Raw genomic sequence first — 21,384 nt, 5'->3', positions numbered from 1 at the left:
CCCGGGATGCGGGAGAGATAGATTGACGGGAAGTAATATGCTCTCATACAATCCTGCTGGACTTATTTAATAGACTCAAGAAAGCTGCCCACTGACTATTCACATTAGGTAGGGCAGCAAATAAAGGGGGCTATATATGTTATTACATTAAAGTTATTAGATTTGAGAATATAAAGACAGATAGATCGAAAGATAGATGGATGGATAGACAGACAAACAGATAGATGGATAGATAGGTTTATTAATTGATTCTCATAAAATAAACTCACAACCTCACTAGTCTGCAGGGTGACCGCTGAATCCGGAGCGGTGCCGTGCGCTCTAGGGTCCGGGTTTTCTTTTTCTCCCCTCCCATCTATTTCCTCCTCGCATGCCACTAGTTTACCTTCACTTGTTCAGCCTTCACTCTGAGAGGAGGAGGAGGATGGTATGTGATTGGCCAGGCGGGGACTGGTAGTCCGGAGGCTGGCATTGTGCTCCACGTTGATCCCCGTGTTCTTGTTTACACCTTGCGGACGGGGACGAGGCAAGATAGACACCCAGGGTCCCCCCAGAACAGACTCAGGAGTCCAGTCAGCTGTGGACGCGGCAATCTGACAGGATCTCCCCGTGGTACTTCTTTTGTATGCTCGCAAAATAAGTTTGTCTTCTGCTGGGAATCGGACTCTCTATCGCCAGATTTAACCTCTCCAGTCAGAGCAGCAATGCGTCAAACGTTTTGGTGACTTTTGTGGCACCACTGCGCTTATCGCTCCCAGGCAAGCAGAGTAAGTGCAGCTGGGAATGAAATCTACCAGGAATTTGTTTCTTGATATGTACGGGGTGTGATATCTACGGACCTTTTCAAAGTTTGATTCCAGGCGGAAATGTTTTGAGCGTTGTAGTCTGTTTGCGACAACAGTCGACAGTGAACAATTTACCAAAACAACCACACACATCAACTACTGGACTCTTTGGTGTTTCGCTCTTTCCTGGGGAATCTTTTTCAGCAGCAGAGACTTTGTTGGACAAGAGGCACTTTTGTCAGAAACACCGCAGGTAACGCTGTGTGGGAAACCCCGGGACGTTTCGCAACGGCGTATCTGGAAAAGATGCTCTCTGTTCGGATGAAGCGTGACCAAGTTCTCGGTCTTCTGGTTCTTCTCCTCTTGGTCGGGGGATATGTCGCGTCTGGCACTGGTGAGTTTAATCATTGCGAAATACGGAGTTGTTATTCAAAGATCAGTGTGTAATCGTTGTGAAATACTGTAGCCTACACATGTGACATTGCGCAACATTGACAAAACACGCTCACATCTGTGCGCGCACACACACAACTTCAGATTTCCGATTTGTGTCCAATTATCTTCACGCCCTGAATAAAAAAAAAAAGAGAGAATAAAATCAAAAAACATGCATCGGACTCCAGAGTATAGCTACAACAATAAGAGTGCAGGGGTCTGGGGTCGACTGCTGACCAGCACTTTCTTTACCCCACAGCAAAGTCTTCAGCCTTACAGTACACCCGAGCGCAGAGCTCTCTTTTCTACTTGGAGCGGAAAAATAGAACTCCCCCGGTGCGCAGGGAGTAATTACGGTTTTGCTCCATGCCTTCTTGGCCTCTCCAAAAAGAAAAAGAAAAGCCTTGTGAAAAGTAAGACGGAGCACTTAAAATGCTTCAGGGAAAGCGATTTAAAAAAAAAAGAATCCGATTGCAAGATCTAAAAATTTACTCTAACTTGTTTTAAGCTTGGGAGTACATGTTGTGTCTGAAATACTAAATGCTCCCATTGATCGTAAACCATTGACACCTTTTTAATCATTTATTACTAGGGTAATGCCCTCAAAGAGTGCAGCAGCTCTCATGGAGATGAAATAATTTGGTACACATGGCCGGTCACTGTTGGTGAGCTGATGTGGTAGGACCTGGACACCAAGGTGAAACTGCCTGTCTCCAGTGTTAGATGAATGATTTGACTCAGTGTGGCCTTGTGGTAGGCGAGCCTGGACTTTTCATCCCCTCCGTTTGCCAGAAAGGATTGAAATATAAGGCAGAAATCTGAGGGTTCATTGGATTGTGGATTAAGCTCGGTTTACAGTAGGAAAATAAAAGAACAATGCGGCCAACAATGACTACAGAATCCAGACAAGCTTTGCTAAAAGACCTCTCCAAAAATCAACCGGACTCAGGAAGTCCATTTTTTACAGTAATCTTTTGGACTGTCTGTCCAGGTCTGTGGCCATTTCTTTGAATGCCAATAAGACCCCCCCCCCCCCCCCCCCCCCCCACCCACACCTCCCAAGGTCCTCGTGTGTGTATTATTCCCTGAACAGGCGGAGCAGAAAAGCAGCTTACGTTTATTAAAATTGTCGACCGTTCTGAAATCCTTGCATGACAAATGAGAAATGTTCATATAAACAGTTGGAGGTTGAGGATTGCGGTGAGGTCCTGTTAGGGGACCAGAGCCTGGGAGGAGGGGGACAACAGGGGACAATAGCTCAGTGTGCCCCAGGAAAGTTTCTGTCTGGGAGAGAGGAAGGCACAGATATATTTAGGGAATGCATGATGGGACGGACAGATTGCATTTATCTTCTCCCCCACTGTGTGTATACCTTTCCTCTGCCGCCTCCCCTCAGATCTCTCCTGTCTCGCTCTCTGCCTGCATTGTGGATCTGCTGAGCTCACATTTCTGCTATGGTGCTCCTCTTTCTGTGTTGACATGTACATTAATTACCCAGACTGCCAGGAACACTTGTCTGGAGTAACTTCCCTGCTGTCCACTGCCTGTGTGTGTGTGTGTGTGTGTGTGTGTGTGTGTGTGTGTGTGTGTGTGTGTGTGTGTGTAGGTGTGTGTGTGTGTGTGTGTGTGTGTGTGTGTGTGTGTGTGTGTGTGTCATTATAATTGACTTCATCAGAATTAGAAAACCGACATACGGCAAGTGTGTTTACACCCTGCTTTTTGACGTCAGGATTAAATGTAGACGGCAAGGTTCCCAGTAATCCCCGGGGGAGACCAGTGTTCAGACTGGGAGGTCAAGACAGGAGGAGAGCGAGGCTGAGAGTAGTGAAGAGGCAGTCGGATGTTCAGAGTTAGGCAGCGTAGCATGTCAGACACTCCCATAGAGGCTGGACGAATGGTGACACTCCTCTAGGACGTGCTGTCTCATTCGCGTTAGGTGTGGGAGTCCTCTTGCTCTTGATAACAGTGCATCGGCTGAAAGAAGACTCTTTAATATTACATGTGAGCTAATAACAGCCTGCTGAAATATTTGCTGCCCTGCTCTACAGTTTGGTCTGACGAATTCTGTAATTTTCTGACGGCTAAAGTATGAATTTTAGATGCATGAAAAGAAAGGAATGTGACAACAAAGCTAACCTTGAACAGACACCAAAGTAGATTTGGCTTCAAAGACGCTCAACAGATTGAAATGTCAGATTAGATTAAAGTCTCTCTGAAACATGTAGTCATAACAAAAGTGCTGCCAGTTGCATCCACAGAGATTTGGACAGGTGGTTAGGCACCGTGATGAATAAACAGACCGACAGCTCTCTTTGGGCCAGGCCACAGGCCAGACCAGTTCCTCAGGCAAGTCCTGCTGGCAGACCAGACCAGACCACTTTCTGTCCCGGAGCAGTGCACTCGTTTTATGGTCGTCAGGCAGCAGGGGATGGGATCGCTGGCCAGCCGCTGCCCTCTCTGCTGTATAATTCATACGTGCAAAGTGGTCTTTGTTAATATTTAAAATGTGCTTATGATGCTCAAATTCTTGACATCAGAGACAGCAAAGGAGAAAGAAGTGGGAGGGGAACAGCTGCTCAGCTCTCATTGGCATAACTGACCCTGGCTGGTAGGGAAGGCTTTTAGGGTACCAATAGGCATTTATAGATGATATAAAAGACTTGCAGTTTGAGCAAGTGTGCCAATTGCAGCCGAGGGCTGTTGCAGAGGATGTGTGTGGGAACCAAACAAGGAGAGGGGTTACGCAGGGTAATGTTATCCATTTGATAGTTAAGAGGAAAAACAGAAAGAGGAGATGGAAGAGAAATGAATCTGCGACAGACGCATTGAGATGGATTGATTTCAGGGCATGGCTTTTAAATATCCTTCATGAGAAAAGAGTGAAGAAGAAACCTCCATTGCAGTGGCATTCAAGCGTCATTAAACCTCTGGCACGGGCCAGAGAATGAGGTGGAGTGTGGGTGGGAAGATATAGGGAAAAGAAGGAGAGAAAAGCAAGGGATGTGCAGCAGGACCAGTTTAAAGCAGAAGAAGAGAGATGGATATTTTCGAGGAGGGAGGAAAGTGAAAAAGAGACACACAAATCCACTTGGGGGATGTTTTTATTAAGGCTCTTATCGATGGAGAGAGCTCACAGTATTAAGAGTGGACATGTTTAATGCTTTGCCAATACTGTGCATGTTAGACCGGACCATAAATCTGCAGCAAACAGCAAGGGCTCTGTGGGAGGCAAAATAGTGAGGTAAATGGAAGAAGGAGCTGACTATAAAGAATGGAAAGAGGAATTGGCAGTAGGAGAAAGTTTTGGAGCAGCGATTGGCAGACTTGAGATGAATGTGGTTTTAAGCACAGGCTGTTATTTTCTTTTTCAAAGACAATATGTTCTCAAAGTATTTGAGAGTCTGGCGTAATAATGAGCTAATCAATATCGCTGAGCCTGCCAAACTAATTCAAACTGTATGTCATTTAAAAGGTGTACAAAATGATCATCAAGTAAAGCTGTTTAAACATTTCATGTAATGCCTCTTGGATTCTGGTTAAAAATGTCTTGTTGAACTCACAGCAGATGGTCTCGCCTAGCTGTGTAATCTTACATAAAACATTAATAAAATGCTTGAATGTTTCAATTTAATCCAAAAATGTAAAGCCAATGATGTTTGAAGTGTAAAACTCTCTTTGACAGCGCTGTTTAAAACCAAGGTCAATCAAGTTTTTCCAAAATGGTAATCACAAAATGTATTTTACTCTCTCGATGACTTTTGAAGGCGATATTTTCCAAATAAAACACAAAGATTTTGGCTCAGACCTTCAAATACCCAGAGAGTGCAGTAAAGAAAGTTAAGGCTGGAGTGAGAGAGGGGGTTGGATGGATAGATGGATGGATGGATGGATGGATGGATGTGCCGGGGGTGGAGGAAGGCGAGTTTCGGTGGCAGATGGGAGCTGAGTTGCTGCTGGGCCGGTAGGACAGGGTACCCCCTGCCCCTCCATCCTGCCCTGTGGGGGGGGGGGGGGGGGGGGGGGGGGGGAGATGGGGGGGCAGACAGGGAAACAGGAAGAAAACCTCTGTGGGGTTCCATTGTGCTTTAGATGAATAGGAGACTCTACAGAGCTTTTTCTGCCTCTTTGTGTGTGGTAAAGGGGGGCAGCAGCAGAACACACACACACACACGCACACACACTCACAGCTCATTCACTTCAACTTCAACAGGAGCTACACTTGCATGGGTGTGTGTGCTCATCATTCTTCAGATGTGTGTTACTTTTGCATGGCCACTCATGCATAGGTTAAGATCACACCTGCCTGTTGAAGCCTAAAAATCTCTGCATCTCATTACGATTGATATGCTAAGACATGCTCCGTGACATCTGACATCAAAAGGATACCACCCACCCACCCACTCACCCACACCCACCCACACACACATACTCCCACATATGCAAAACGGAGCCACATCCTCTGATGAAGAGGTAGCATTTATTTGTATAATGGTGGAAAACCCGCTGGGTCACTTGGGAGGAGTGAGAGAGTGAGTGCAGGAATTTTTATTTAAGATCTCAGCAGCACTCTGGGCATCATGACCAATAGGATCAGGATTCACCACGGGGGGTCTTGCCATATCCTGAGCAACCTCCTTACCCTAAAACCGACACACACACACACACACACACACACACACACACACACACATACACATACACATACACACACTTGACTAAAGTGGTTGCGCTGAGGTCCACAGACCAGAAGCAGTGTCGGCACTTGATTGGCTGTGCTGTGGTCCAGTGCTCTGTGTGTGTCCTGGTCTAAAAAAGGGAGTTTTTTCAGATCATGCAGATTCCCCTCATCTTCTTAGCAGGATTTCTTTTTTTTGTCTTTGAAAGGCAGTTGAGCCAAGTCCACTCAGGGCTTAGACCGCTGACAATCTGTTCATGCTTGTGTTTGTACCAGAGTGTGTCATGTGGGTTCAGCTAACTGGACGTTGACTTTCAGCTTAAATTGTGTTAAAATGTGTTGCATTAGGGAAGGCGATAGCAGTTAGTATTATTCTGACTTTATGAATGTGGCATACAAAGCTACATTGCTCCACATCCAGATTAATAAATTGCCTTCCCTTGTCCCCATTTCCCCTTCCTTCAGTCAAGTTGATAGTCTCATCAGGTGTATTTATAGCTTTATCCTCTCGAATATACCAACCTCTGTCATCCATATCTCTCTCACTCCATCATTTTTCTCCCAGCCAGCTCTCTGGCGGAGTTTGGGAATTGCTCTTTATAAGGCACTGTGAAGAGTCCCATTTCTCTGAGTGTAACACTTATTAGGGTCCCATCTGCCCGCAGGGTACTTATGAATGTGGGGGGTGTTTGGATTGTAGTGAGTAGGTAAAGGGGGAAGAGGGGGGTCGGGGGGGGAACGAAGGGAGCTTTGTCATGCCTGTGTTGTCAGTGGATGCGGGTGCCAATGGGGGCTTGAGCGAGGCAGGAGGGGGCTCCCTAACACTGCGGAGCACACAGCGAGCAGCTGGTGTGTCTAAAGTAGGGGAATGACACACAGACCTCCCCAGAGAGACGGCGTATTGAGCGTACGTGTGCATATCTCCGGCTGAGAGGGGGAACGGAAATGATCCTGCCTCCTTCTGTCTGTATGGCAGGCAGCTAGGCAACAGCAGGACTTTCAAACAACTTACAGATTTTTTTTCTTCTTCTCCCTTGGGCTTTAAATCAAGCAGACTGATGCTTAATGAGTGTATTTGTTATTTGTGAGCGTGTGAAGGGTGGGGTGAGGTGGAGCGTGGGCTTGCGTGATTGGCTGCATGTCAGCAGTGTGCCGCTGTGTTATTTAATGTAGTGACTGTCGTAAAGCACCATGTTTATCTATCAAGCTCATTGCCCCCGTCAGTCATGGAGCGGTGATTGGCCTCTTCATCAGAGGTCAACAAGGGCACATCCAGACCTTCCCTTTCCTGGTTTCTCCTTTACTGCTCTTTCCCTGGTTTCCTTTCCTTGTCTCCTTTCCTTGTTTTTCTGCCCTTCTTCTCTCCCCTCCTCTCTTCGGCTTGAGCTTTAAATATTGGGCTTATGGAAAAGGTCTGCTTTGCAGTATCCGGCTTCATCCCCGAAACATATGACACATACAAGCATGCACGGCAGGGGCAATAATCCCTGTTTCTGCTCAGACACTCTTGGATCACAACCGTAGCAAAGAGAAGAGCGAAAGAATGAGATCTGCCCTCATCCACTCTTTAATTCCTCCACCCGTCTTCAGCTCCTTCAGCTTCAGCTTCTTACTTCTCCTCCAGAGGCTTTGACTGGGAGCCTCCAAACACACAGTAAAGATTCTGTTCTCGCCTTGGATGCAGGTCTTAATCAAGGGCTGACAGGTGCCTCTTGGCTTGTGTGTGTGTGTGTGTGTGTGTGTGTGCGATGGGTGCACGCTGATGGGAAGCCAGCCGTATTACTGAGGTATTACTCCCTTTTCTGCATGGGTCACAGTGGGGTCACACTCCCAATCTCAATCAGCACACAGCTTGCGCACCCCTATCCCTCTCTCGCGCTCTGGCAGGCGCTCTGATTGCACAGGAGGAAACCTGGTTTATCCTCACGGTTCGTTCGCTGAGCCAGGTGTACGCGAAGTGCGCTACAAAATGCCACCAGGTGTGGGTCGCTGTAGAGTTGGGAATCGTTTTAAATGGGCGCCATGTGTGAAGTAGCGAGGCCTGGTCTAATGTGGCAGATGTACCTGCATGTAATTAAGGTTAGATTTAAGTGTACGAGCTCACACACGCATCAAGTGCGTCAGCGGGTGTTTGCGTCTCAAGCCTCTTCTTACCTGCTGCTGACCAGATGGGCTCAACAGCCGACCTTACGCTCACCTCTTCCCGCCACTCCGCTTAGATTAGCTGGTGAGCTGAGCGAAGGCACAGAGGCATGATAATGGACACATCAGCCCCCCCCCCCGCAGCACCATATCCTGCACACACACACACACAAATACATCACATATGCAGCCCTCATGCTTCACGTAAGATATTTAGGATGACGATACGCTGTTTGTGTGTGTAGCTGGTTGGGCAGCGCCCGTGGCCTGCTGTTTATGGGGATTATGAAAGCAGATGGACAGCCATGCTGACTGGTGAAGCTTCATTAACTCTGGGTGTCTCTGCTCTGACTCTGCTCTTGCTCAGCTTCACTTGCCTCCAATGCATTCGGCAACAAGGGCTGGTGTGTGTGTCAATGTGCGTGTGTGTGTTAATGTGCGTGTGTGTGTGTGTGTGTGTGTTGGTGCAGCAGGTAGATACATACAAATGTTAATCGATCTACTGCATGTGAGCTTGAAGTTTCTGCTTGATTCGTTTACGTGGAAGCGATGCAGCGGATGCCACTTTATTGTTTTTGCGTCATGTAAACTACTCCCGTGTTAAATCAATTTGTGTCAAAGGAAGGTCTATATACACGAAAAAGCAGCATCAGAAACATGTTTCATATAATCATACTAGTGCCGTCTGAGGAGTTATGGTTCAGCACGATGCATTGTCTTCAGCAGAGGACCATTTCCATGGCATTTCGCTGTTCTACCGGGGGAGATGAATAGGTATAGTTATAGAGGGTCATTAAACACTGAGCGGTGTCTCTCCCTGTCTATAGCTTCAACCTTCACGCTGCAGCCAGCTCCTGCCCCCCTCTTCACACAACTTAATAAAAGAAACATGTATCACGCAGGGACAGAAAGATGTACCTGTGGAGAGCCAGACAGACAGACGGACGGACGGACGGACTGGCATATTCCTAGGCAGATGGGTTGTTTGAAACCCTCAGAGCCTCGGCACAGACAGACAGTTAGACAGACAGACAGACGAGTGGTGAGTCACAGTGTCATGCAACCTTACCAGAGATGTGACCAGAAGAAATACGTTCAAAACTATATGAATACAGTAACTAATGATTGTTTTCATTGTTAATTCATATCTTGATTATTTTTTCATTATAATTTGCCTGTTAAATGTCAGGAAGATAGTGGAAAAGACTCATTACAATTTCACAGAGCCGAAGGTGTTGTTATTAATTAAATTGATTGTTTTGTCCAACCAACAGTCCAAAGCCAAAGATATTAAATGTGTGATGACATAAAACAAAGACAAATAGCACATTCTCAATTTTGAGAAACTGGAACATTCAAATGTTAAAACAAAAGTTTAACATTCGAGGAAATGAGCATAATTGCTGTTCCTTACTTTTCTGTTGATCAACTAATTGATAATCCAGTGAAACGCCTGGTATGGTACAGTACGACTCAATAGCAAAGGTGCATTTTGTGTTATTGTGATGTCCTTGGTTTAATTTCTTGACTTTTGTCACATATCCCTTTTCCTCACATTACTCTCAATTATATGACAAGCACCTTGCTGTTGTCAAACACCAGCTGTTGCTAAACTATTAAAAACATCACAAAGAACCCTTAGATTAGCATCTAAACTTAGCCACAGAGGCACGGGGAGATAATTGACCTTACCCTTCTGGTGGTTTGCCCCCTGTGCTCTTTAATGCCTGTAATGGGAAAAAAATGTTTTACTTTGGAACAGCGAGAGATTGTAACTTCTCTGCTGCTCTCAAGCCCTTTGTGATGAGGTGAGGAAGTGTTTTTTCTTAAGGCTAGGAGCCGATGAATGGCAGAACGAAATGGAACATTTATGTGTGCGTGTCAACGTCCACCCACGCCTCTGTCAGTACCAGGGTGTGTGTGTGTGTGTGTGTACATACATGCATTTGCGGGCATGGTCTGGTGAGTGTGTGTGCTGAGATGCTGTCGCTTACGGCGTCGCCCCTCTTTATGTTCTCGTGAGTTTGTGAGTGACAGTTATACAGTGGTGTGGAGTGTGTAAATTGCCTTCCCTCTGAAGCGCTCAGCAGTGGGCCTTACATTAGCGCAACAATTTACACATCTGTCCTGAGGCGATGAACGGGCAACTCTGAGAATAATGAAAGTCTCAGTTAGAGTGTGTGTGTGTGTGTGTGTGTGTGTAAGAGAGAGAGAGAGAGAGAGAGAGACTCTGTAAACAAGCGACAGAGGAGGTTAATAAAACCCCTCCACCACTCACCATCCCTTTGTCCTTCTATTCTGTGTCCCTCACCTCCCTCCCCACCTCTTTCAGCCGGAGGAGCGATTACATGCCAATGTCTCTCTTGTCTTTCATCTCTCTCTCTGTGAAGACGAGAGGAATGAAGGTCTTCTGTGGCGTGTAATTACACAGAGGGATCCTGGATGAGGGTGTCTGTCTCCACAAACAAAACAAAAAGAAGCAACCCCCTCTCCCCCTAAATACCTCTTGATAGGGGGAGATCTAAAAAGAGACATTTAACTACCTTTGATCCACTGCAGGGCCCTTGTCTTTACCTGCCACTTATGGAGACCTAATAAGTGCTATCACAAGTCTATTTATTTCATTAGAAGCACTGACACTAACATATGCGTGGCTCAGCTCCAGCCCCGTGGGAATGAAATACACAGCTCCTCTATTCATTTTAAGCACAGAGTCATAATCATGACACATTTACAGGCTGGTGTTCCAATCTTACCCATGAGTCATATTGCTGAATGATTATGGAAGGGTGGATTTTTATGGGCTTACATTGGTATTGGCTCAACCTCTAATTGGCCCGAAGCACATTTGCATTCTGGGAAGGTAATAATGGGGCTCTTTGGAGGCACTTTAAACGAGAAAGTCATTGCACTCTGACTTAATTCTCCTCATAGAAGTGCTGATGCCTCCAGATGGCTTTTTTTACTGTGTGAGTGTGATATGGCCATTTTGTGTGCATGATCATACACTTACCTGATACTTTGGGAATAGATAACTTGCTAGCAATGCCGCTGGTCTCTTGTTAACCATTTTGACATTATAATATTTTTATTGCTTTTACAGTTTTTTACTCTCAACAGAAGATAAATGCAAATGACGCTTGCTAATACGACATGCTTGCAGAAATACAAAATAGGTGTTGCGACTAAGAGGTAATTTGTCATGAATCTAGTGGACAAATAAGATTTTTTTTTTTCCCTCTCATCCGTTAGCATTATGTCGGGCTGAATGTGTTGAACCTGTCTTTTTACTTGTGTAAATCCGACCCCATTCAAAGGGACTTCACTGTTTCTCTGAACTCACTGGGAGATGAAGTGAGCGTTCTGGTGCAGCTCAAACGGACTTGGCGTCAGACAATAGACTGGGGTCTTCTATTGCACTTAGCTGAAGCTGCTGAATAGACTCTGAATAGACCTGGAGTGGTGCGGCCACGCAGCTGCTGGACAATAGCCTGCTCAGCAGAAAGGCAGCCGGTGACCTCGAGGTCTGCTCCGGCCCTGTCCACTCTGATCCCTCAACCCGCAGCAGAGATCCTGCAGTAACTCAAGCAAATCAACCAAAAATCTCAGTTCGTTAAGCTGCTGGTGATTGAATAAAATGAGCAGTGAAACATTCTGTGAGATACATGAATTCGCTTTCTTGTCGAGAATCAGATGAGAAGATCACTCCCATATCTGTATGCTGAATTTGAAGCAACAGCCTGCAGTGTTCAAAGTTTAGAAGATCCACCGATACCAACAACAACATTTTACTGTCTAACACGTCATATCTCGCCTGTTTAATCCGTACACAAACAGAAATCCCATCGCAAAAAGTTAGGGGTTTAAGTGGTAGAACTGTAATTTCCTGGCTGTTTATTTTGACTTCATTTCATCCGGTCAACACTGTGAGATGATGACAAATTGTCAAACTATTTCTTTTGATTTTTACTTCACAAAGTTCTGCACACTCCTTTAGTGGCAGATAATGAGTGTGACACTGCTATATGAGCTAAAACCTTGCCCTGTACTTCGAGCCATACTGAAATCAGTGATGTTGAGGTACTTATTTAGCATTTGACCGTGCAATGAGAATATTGACACTGCCCTGCTGTGCCCCTTTTTCAGAGAGGCTGGTGGAAGGCAATATGTTTACACAATGTTTAAACTGTATATTTTCACCATAAAAAAGGACTATGGTTTTAATGGGTCTTTATCTAACTGGGTGGTGATATGTTTGAATAAATCTGCATCCCATGTGGAAATGAATGCAGTTTGGCTTTGTGAATGAAATGTTCAGGAATCCCTCACACTGAGGGAATTTCTCTTTGTTTGAGCAGGTAATCGAAAGCATTTTATTCTACTTTAATAACTCAACTCTGAGCCTGACATACTCTCATTTCCCAAAATAAACATCATCATCACTCGTACACTCAAAATCAAACACAACTTTACACAAATCCCACCATCGGGAATAAAAGCATCCACACAGCCGCTGCAGCTCCCTGCATTTGATCACAAGCGGCCTCCCCTCCTCCCCATTTGTGTTTATTCTGGGGATTATTCTGACCTAATCTCTTTAGAGCATAATTCAGATTATATTTTGTGTTGTTATTATTGCTATGTCCATTCTCTACTATCCTGCTGGGACTTCCCGACTGTTGTAGTGCTCCTGTCTTTGGAAAATTGATTAAAACTGCTGACCACTGCCCTAGATATAGCGCAGGATCTAAAAATGGATGAAAACATGAAAGCAAACACAAATGATACAGCGCTGCATATTTTAAAAAACATGTATTTTCAAATTGAACTGTGGGAGTACAGGCTCAGCACGGTGGCAGCCAATGTGAAAATCCCCCTTTCATGCATTTTATCCTGCATTGATCCTACATTAGAACAGCAACGGTATTCTAAATGATGAATGTTAAACAGTACACTGAAACTGAAGATTTGCCTTGGCCAACCAGTTCGAGATTGCTTTTGAATTCCAACACTCAGAAAGAGACCAAAAAAAACACAGCTAATTACCTGCAGCAGACGTCTGTGTACATGCAGTTAAAGCTGGGGGCTCCATCTGTGTTTGAGCTGCCATATTGTCCTGAAAGTTGCTCAACAATTTGATATTCAGATGTCATGTTTAGTCTGCATTTTCAAGATTGTGTTTGAACACCATCTGCCTTTTAGCCCTGTCTCTAAGCCTGGGAATCTGAACCAGAGGACCCTTGAATAAATTGTAGTATATCTGTTCAAATTACAGTGAGTGCAGAAAATAAAAATGCATTCCCTGCCATTCATTATGTTTGGAGCACGGAGGGTGTAATTTTCAGTGCTTTCCTCTCCCTCTTCCCTAAATATCACTTCATGAAAATGATGCAAGAGTAAAATATTGCTACATCTTTCAATGACCTATCTCAAATATCTCAATTTATTTCACCTTTGTGGCAATTGAGCCAAATGACAGCGAATCATCACAAAATGTCTTCTCCTTTGGATGTCGTTCTTTCTTACATCATTTGTTTTCAACCTCATTACAAGACAAATGTCTTAATAATTAAAGTTGCACCTAAAAAAAAAAGAAGTCGTTTTGAATCCATTTCTTTGCCACGGTAAGCACCTGCATTCACCGTTCACTTACACAAAACATACACCAGGTCCCTCGGTGCCGGAAATACTGGCCACAACCTGCACTTTATGTCCTTCCAGGGCTCCCCTTTTGCTTGCTTGTTTTTCTCAATTAAGGTAAATTATAGAATTGCATTGGGGACCAGGGCCAAGGAGCGCTTATTGTGATGTTACCCCGAGGCACTCAGTCAATAAGTTGGAGAGAGAAACAGAGTGCTGTGGATATTTTGGTCTCCGTGCCTCACATCCCTCAGATTCCTAATGGACCACACGATATGCAACTTTAGCAGAACGTATGAGAGCCTGGGCATGTGCGTAAGACGGAGAGACGAGGAAGTGGAGCTTGGGTTGATTGCTCATATGTGGAGGTGGAAGGAGATAAAGGAAGGGAGACAGGGGAGGTGCGGGGGCTGTGTTTGTGCTAGCTGTTGGGGACTTGAGAACAGGCCAGGCGGCAGTGTACTTTTCATGACTCTTCTCCTCCAGAGGCCCAGATGTGTGTCGCAGCTCCTTCATTGGGCAGCAGAGCGCCAGGTGATTAGATGAGCTGCACCTCAGTAAATGGATGGTATTGATCTCCACACCTTGTCATATGGACCATCTTAGAACATGATGTGTCTAAGACAAGATGGCATGATGAATCTCACACTGTCCAAAATTGCCTCTTCTGCTCAGCTGACTTTCTATCTTTTTCGTCGTCGCGCTCCTTAAGTCGTACCTTCTCCTCAGCTCCTTCACCTCTCCGTCCACTTTGCTTCCCCGTGTTGTTCTGTTCCTCTCTCCTTTTTTATTTTCTCCTCTGACCGCTTTCAGCGTCTCCACAGCCATTAAAATGATTGGAGACTGCGTAATGTACATTAATGTACTTGTACTTTTAGAGTAGTTTTGCTGTGCATGCTATAATATTTCATGGGGAGGAAAGAAAACACAGTAGCGCGCCTCTGTGTCGGGTAATTAAATTGAGGTTGTTGTTTTTCGAGAAGCATGTGCAGAATAGCTGTGCTCTCTCTGGATCAAAGTGGGACCAGTGAGGAGCTTATCACAGGTGGAGGCGAGAGATCACAGTAAGGCGAGGCCACGCCAAAGGCTGAGAGACCTTTCATAAGCATGTGTTTCAATAGTGTAGCACGAGGTATTAGTGCAGCAGAACCACGAAGGTGTTACAATGTCGAGCAGTGAAGCAGGGGATATGGAGCTAACGGAGGGCTTTGACCTCTGAGCTAACGATTAGCACTGTATAAATTGAAATGTTAAATGTTGATGTTATGAGGGCACTAGTGTGAGCTATCATTGCAGAAACCTCAACATGAATACTTAATGTTATTAACTAGCTTCGGTATGCTGTAGGGTTGATAAAGCGGTGGCGTCTGGAATAAATTAAGAGTATTTGCAGAGCAGCTGGACACAGAGTTTCATTTCATTCACATCAATTATTTGCTGTTTGCTTTTTGGTCTGATGGCGCCATGTTAACTATTCAAGAAGCACCAGCATCATTGTTGTGCATATGATGTAGTTCACCGAATAGCGTTGTATATCTCACATCTTGTCAGTAATCTGGTCAGCCACCCAAACACCACTCACCTATATGCTCTCCTGCACGTCCTCTCCACTCGCACACACTAAAAGCTGGTGCTTTGTTGCTGTGGAAAATGGAAGTTGTGAAGTCATCCGTGCTGAATAGATTGTAAATTGTCGGGAAGATTGTACACACCTTTATGTTTTCAGCCTGCCATTGTGCTTCACAAATTACCCAAGTGACCGCAGCATATGAGGGTCACTTGGGTCTGCTGCACTGCTGTTGCTCCATGGGCCATCAGTATTAGGACGGCTGAACCAAGAAATATCTCATGGAAGGTATGAGAAGGTTAGGTTTCTTACTGTTACAACACCTCCATACTTTGTGAAACTCTTACTATTTAAACCTGTTGGTGCCACATTTTTGTATCAACAATGGACCAGATGACCATGTGTAAGAGGTCGCTAACACTGGTTATTATCAGCCTCTGAGAATTAAACAGAAGCAGCAACAAAACAGCTGGGACAAAAACGAACAGGCCACAGCTAAATAAACGGTAAGCTATTATATTAATTATTATTAAGTACCGTGAGAATGCATTTTAACGTTATTTTCAGTCGGCTATCTTTCAAACTGCTATCTAAAAGAAATGAATAATGTTGAGTGCAGGATTGTGGCTAAAGTTGATTGTCAACCATCTAAATCTTCTTCAAAGAACTGTCATTGCTATCCACTAGCTTCTCTTCTCAACCCAGACAATGGACAGTATTTGAGTGAATCCAGCTTCCGAATGAGTCGCTGCTCATCATTTAAGCGCACAGGTAGCGGTTTTTGAAGGTGGACAGAAGCATAAGCGCTGGAACTGTAAGACTCCTTGGATGAAAGTGTCCGCCTCACATCCTAAACACTACATGAATGTGGAGCTGAGGAGAGCGTACTGTTTGGCAGGAGTTTATGCGCTAGGCCTACCTGTGATTCACTTGAATGCACTATGAGTCTTTGATGACGCGTCTTTGGATGGCGTCAGTGCTTTAAGCTCAGAATTCTCAAAGCGATTATACAAAGTTAATCCACGTGAAGCAGAATAATCCAGACTGCAAAATGGAGCGATGGGCCAATGTGTTGTCTGTATGCATGTGTGTGTGTGGTTTCAAAACCTAATACGTCATCTGTACACAATTCCATAGATTGCCCTGTAAATCCCACACAAAATAAATTCTAATCCGATTATGTAGCGTCCCATATGCTGTTTGTGTGTGTGGATTCAGTCTACACACACACTGCTCCATTCCCTACCTTTATTTTGTCTGTCAGCATGTATTATCTATCATAGTGATGGATTTTAAGCAGCGACTTGCTTCCACCTTGTCAGATTTAAGGCAAAGCGGCTCGTCAGATTCTGGTTGTGTACGTTTTGTTTATCCCTTTCACCCAGTTCTGTCTTTGCGTGTGAGTTAATTTATCTAGTCTCTCAGCAAAGCTCTTTCTTTGGTTTGTCATTGTCAATAATCAATACTGGTCCTATGAATCCAGGTCATCTTGGCTCCTGTGGCTTCTCTGTCTCCCTGTCTCTCTCCCTCTCTGTCTTTATCAATATCTGTCTCTCTCACTCCCTCTTTTCCTCTCTGCCTTGTACTCGCTCTCTGTCTTTGTCTTCTCCCCCTCTATTCCTGTCTCTTTTTTCCCTCTTCTGTCCTCATGTTCTGTCCTCTTCCTCCCGCTCTCCTCTTGAAAAATGACTTTGCCCATCTGGACAGACCGCTGCACGGCTGTTCCACTATTAGTCTTCGTGTGGCACTGATTAAAAACAGAGCGGAGGACCGAGTCAGAATTATTCAAGACTTTTCTTCCTCTCCAGCCTCCTCTTGTATCCCCTATTCGTACACTGAACCCTGTTGGCTCATGTTAGAAATGGATGTAAGATTGACGGTGAAAAGTTACCAACAAAAATGGCCCAGTCTTCCCTTTTTCTGCTCAGAGTATGCGTGAGTGTTGTCAGTGAGTATATGTACCGCCTGCGGACCTCTTCGATGAGTGCTGTCTCACGTCGAGCGGTTTGTTTGAGAGGCTTGTCGAGGTAAAGCTCCTGTCAGTGCTTGGCCGGAGGGAGTGTACTGATGAAAGGCCTCTTCATCATCCTAATGGGATACACAAACCTCTTAAACATCACTGCTGCCATGGCTTCAGCTGGGTGAAGCCGAAGAGAGAGGTAGAGGGAGCTGAGTGACGAGCCTGGCCACACACAAACACACGCACACAAAGGACTGTATTGAAAACGTACACAAGTGCACAGGTCAGGAAGAAATGTATAGTGTGCACAAAACAATGCTTTTGGCAAAATTAGGAGCCGTGACTCTGGGCTGGCTCGGGTTTGTGAGAGGTTCAGTGGACCAGGGCCATCGGGATCTGGGAAAGAGAGTTAATGCCCTGCTGTCCACAGGAGCCACGGCCATGTGCCCCCTCCCTCCACTGGCATAGATCCAGAGTAAGGACCAGAAATATGATAATTACACTTTTGATCATTTGATTTCAAGGCATTTTAATTTTACATGTAGGGGGGGAAAAATGGCAACACAAGAAACAAAAAAAGGCGTCTTTTTGCTCAACCTTTTATAGGTTTATTGTATTTAATCACATCTACAAACATTCATACCTGCAGCTGCCCAATAAACCCACAATCCGATTTGCTGTCCACGGAGTAGCTCCATTGAACCAGTTGGGTAATGAAACATGAGTAGGCCTGCTCTTTCACATTTCCCACCCAGATTTCGCCTCTTGTCGCGTCCAGGTACTAAAGCCAACTCATAAAACCTTCAGGCCATCATTGTCCCGATCCTTTTCAAGGGATTACTGTCAGTCTGTTCGTTCGTTGGCGCTACAATACTAGCATGCTAAACAAAGAAGGGGAACCTGGTAAACATGTTACCCGCTTAACAGCATGTTAGCATTGTCATTGTGAGCATGTTTACAAGCTGATGTTAGCATTTAGGTCAAAGCACTGCTAAGTATAGCTTCACAGAGTCGCTATCATGGCTGTAGACTCTTTTAGTCTTGTTAAATAAATGATAATGTGCTGGAGCCTACTTATACTTCTTCTGTTTCTGGATATCTGCGCACAACATCGATCTATCTCGGTCATTTCGCTACACCGCAAGCCCAAAAAGCTTTATCTTTTTTTTTTGCAACAGTACTAACCTACAATATCTCACATTTTCTTTTGAAAACGTCTTGAATATGTCGGCACTAAACATGGAAAAAACTTTTGGGAGTTGTTCTGACATCCGAGGATTTCTTTGCTTGCCGATGCGATTTGACCCGGGCCAGAGGAGGACACGTGGTCGGGGTGTGGATCAAAGCACCAGCACGCTGCAGGGGGGTGACACAAGGAGGAGAGTGGGAGAGGCGGAGAAGAAGCCAGAGAGATTGGGAAAGTCTCTCATCGTTATTGTCACAGTGTCACACACTGACCACTCAGTGTCGCCATCAGTCTGTGTTGACCCTCGCCGTCTGGCGGGTGACACTCTGACTCTCCTTCCTTCCATCCATCTCTCCCTGTTGCAGCTTACGCACAAATACACAAGTACGGTTTCTCTCTCATTCACTGCCGCCTATTTTGTTCGTCGGTGCCGAGGGGATTTTTTGTCATGCTCTCTTCATCACTGCACTCTATGACCGTCATTCCTGCCAGACCAGACCTACTGGTCCAGGCCCGAGGCTTTGGGATGTCCTCTTTTCCATTCCAGCTCAGTCACCATCCTGTCCTTGGGTCAAGGACACGATTCCCAAAGCTGCGGTAAAGAGCAGTGGAAAAACCTTGACATCAGACAGCAACCAAAGCCTCATGAATGATTGATGCGCGAGTGCTGACTCATCACACAGGAGGAATAAACCAACATTTTGACCAAAAGCATAACGAGATTTACATCCGTAGAATCGCGCAGAGATGCACACGGGACTTCCAGGTTGCCGATAATATTGTCAGTCCCTTTGTGCAATGCAGAGTTATCAGCTCTCGCAGTTTCACAATCTGTTAGCAGCGGCAGATCTGCAGATATGGAGAAGTTGTCCTGGCCTAAAGTTTGCGAGATGCTTGTGCTTTAGTTCTTACTTTTATGTTTTGATGGTGCACTACGCTGAGATTACCTGTCAGTCAAATAGTGCGTTGTGTTTTCCCCTTCCTATCTCGAGCTGCACATTTCCTTCTGATGTTTTACTTCCTCTGGGCATTAGAAAATTGCAAAAGGAACCCTGTTTTTTGAAAATGTATGGAATAGTGACATGCTGGGTAGATCAAAATTTGGTTCACTGAAACAAGAGGTTTGGATGGATATCGCTTCTTTTGCCTTTCCTCCTTTGGCCGGATTTGAGCAAGTATGTCCGAGTGGAGGCAGGGAGGGAAATTTATTTTGAGGGAATGATGAAGCGAGGTATAAAGGGAGTGAGGGGAAAAGATCAAAGCGATAAAACAACCATTAGCTTCTGCACAGGACTACTTTTGCTTACAAGACCCCGACATTCTGCATGGCGAGGAGATTGAATCTCACCTCTATCTTCTACCTCTCCATTTGTCCTCCTCTGCTATCGCCACATCACCTCTCGTCATCCATCTGCTCCAACATGGATTTTCAGCCTATTAGTGCCCTAATCTTTTCTGTTCCTTGTCTACCGCTGTCTCTCCTCGCTATCCGTCTCTTTCTATGTCTATTATTCTCATTTTTATTTAATAATATCCTGTTAAAATCATCTGTTTTTAAAGAGTCCCTGTTTACAATGTTATCCAAAACTTGTTTCTTAATTTAACCCACAATTTGATATTATTGGCAATATTTAATCATTGCCAATCCTGACGTAAGTTTTGCTAATCTTTTTGCTCGTAGCATTCTTTTAAAATAGTAAAGCGCTTGCATCATTTCAAACGTACTGAACGGCACATTTCCCAAATTTTTTGGTCAAATTTATAAAGCTCACAAACCATATCTCTCTCTCTCTCTCTCTCTCTCTCTCTCTCTCTCTCTCTCTCCCTCACACAGAGGCTAGCCTTCAGCATGTTGCTTGTTGTGTACTGCATATCTAGGGATTTCTCTGATGCAAGGGGACGCAATGTAGGAACAGAGTGACGCCAACCCAGCTGTGTTTGTGTGGGGTGTGATCGTATTTATCTTTTCCTCATTTTGTTTGTCCGTGTGTTGTCACCTCTGTCACACTGACTTGGTAACTAGTTACTTGTGACAGGGAGGTCTGCTCGTGTCTTGGTATATATACCATCCAACCCTCTGTTTCTATGTGTGAGTTGTATGAGAAGTCCTGTGCGTGGCCCGTCGATCCGCTGTCAATCCGGCTCATCTCCTCATCTGGGCATTAGCATGACAGAGGAGCTCTCCTGCCAAAGCAGTTAGTCACAAGAATCAGCCCCTGTCACAACACATTACAGCAGCAGGCATCTCTAATAGCACTGGCAGTCGTGGCAACCATAGCCAATGCCCACAGTACACACACACACACACACTCACACACACTTGGACCAATCGAGAGTTGCACTTGATCTGCACCCAGGGGGTGTTTATGTGTCTCTCTCCATCTCTTTCTCCCCTGCTCCTTCCATCCACATATTCTCCCTCCTTCCTTCCTTCCTTCCTTCCTTCCCATCTAGCTTGGCTACCCACTTACAGCCTTGTCATTAATCTCCCTCTTTTCCTCCCTCCTCCTCCCCCTCTCCCTCTCCCTCCATCATCACCTTACATTAGCGAGGTCACATGTACTTAGCTCTCCTTCTCTCCCATTTTTTTGACCTTTCCCTGAAGTTCTCTCCCAGACTATTGCTGTTTCTGTCTCCCTTCCTCCTGCTCTATGTCTTCATAATGCTCGAAGAGATCAACGCTTCTCATTCCTTATCCATCCGTCCCCACCGTGATGTTTTTGTTCTCCTGCTCTTTAAACCCACCCCCAACACTCTCCTCCATCTTCATTATCACCCACTCGGGGTGTCTGATGTGATTTGTTCAGGAAGTTGGATCTGGCCACCTTCCTGTCACCAAGGAGCCGACTTGTCATATCAAGTAATAAAACGTTGTGACACCTTTTGCCGATTCTTCTCACATCATATTTACTTAACATATTGACACGTGACGGTACCACAATGCATATTATATTATATATATATTATACATTAACATATAAACTAAATTTATTT

General features: G+C 45.0%; 1 protein-coding gene across 1 annotated transcript in view; it reads left to right on the top strand.

Annotated features, from left to right (window-relative positions):
* The first annotated feature begins 646 nt into the window (after positions 1 to 646).
* unc5b (unc-5 netrin receptor B) overlaps positions 647 to 21,384 on the top strand; it is a 46,413-nt gene continuing 25,675 nt past the window's right edge. Inside the window, exon 1 of the mRNA XM_079279724.1 lies at positions 647 to 1,179. Within this exon, the coding sequence (XP_079135850.1) occupies positions 1,092 to 1,179 (88 nt within the window). The 5' untranslated portion in view covers positions 647 to 1,091. The remainder of the gene's footprint in view (positions 1,180 to 21,384) is intronic.

The sequence above is a fragment of the Melanostigma gelatinosum genome (assembly GCF_949748355.1).
Source record: "Melanostigma gelatinosum genome assembly, chromosome: 12".
Lineage (NCBI taxonomy): Eukaryota > Metazoa > Chordata > Actinopteri > Perciformes > Zoarcidae > Melanostigma > Melanostigma gelatinosum.
This window is presented reverse-complemented; position numbering and strand designations above follow the sequence as displayed.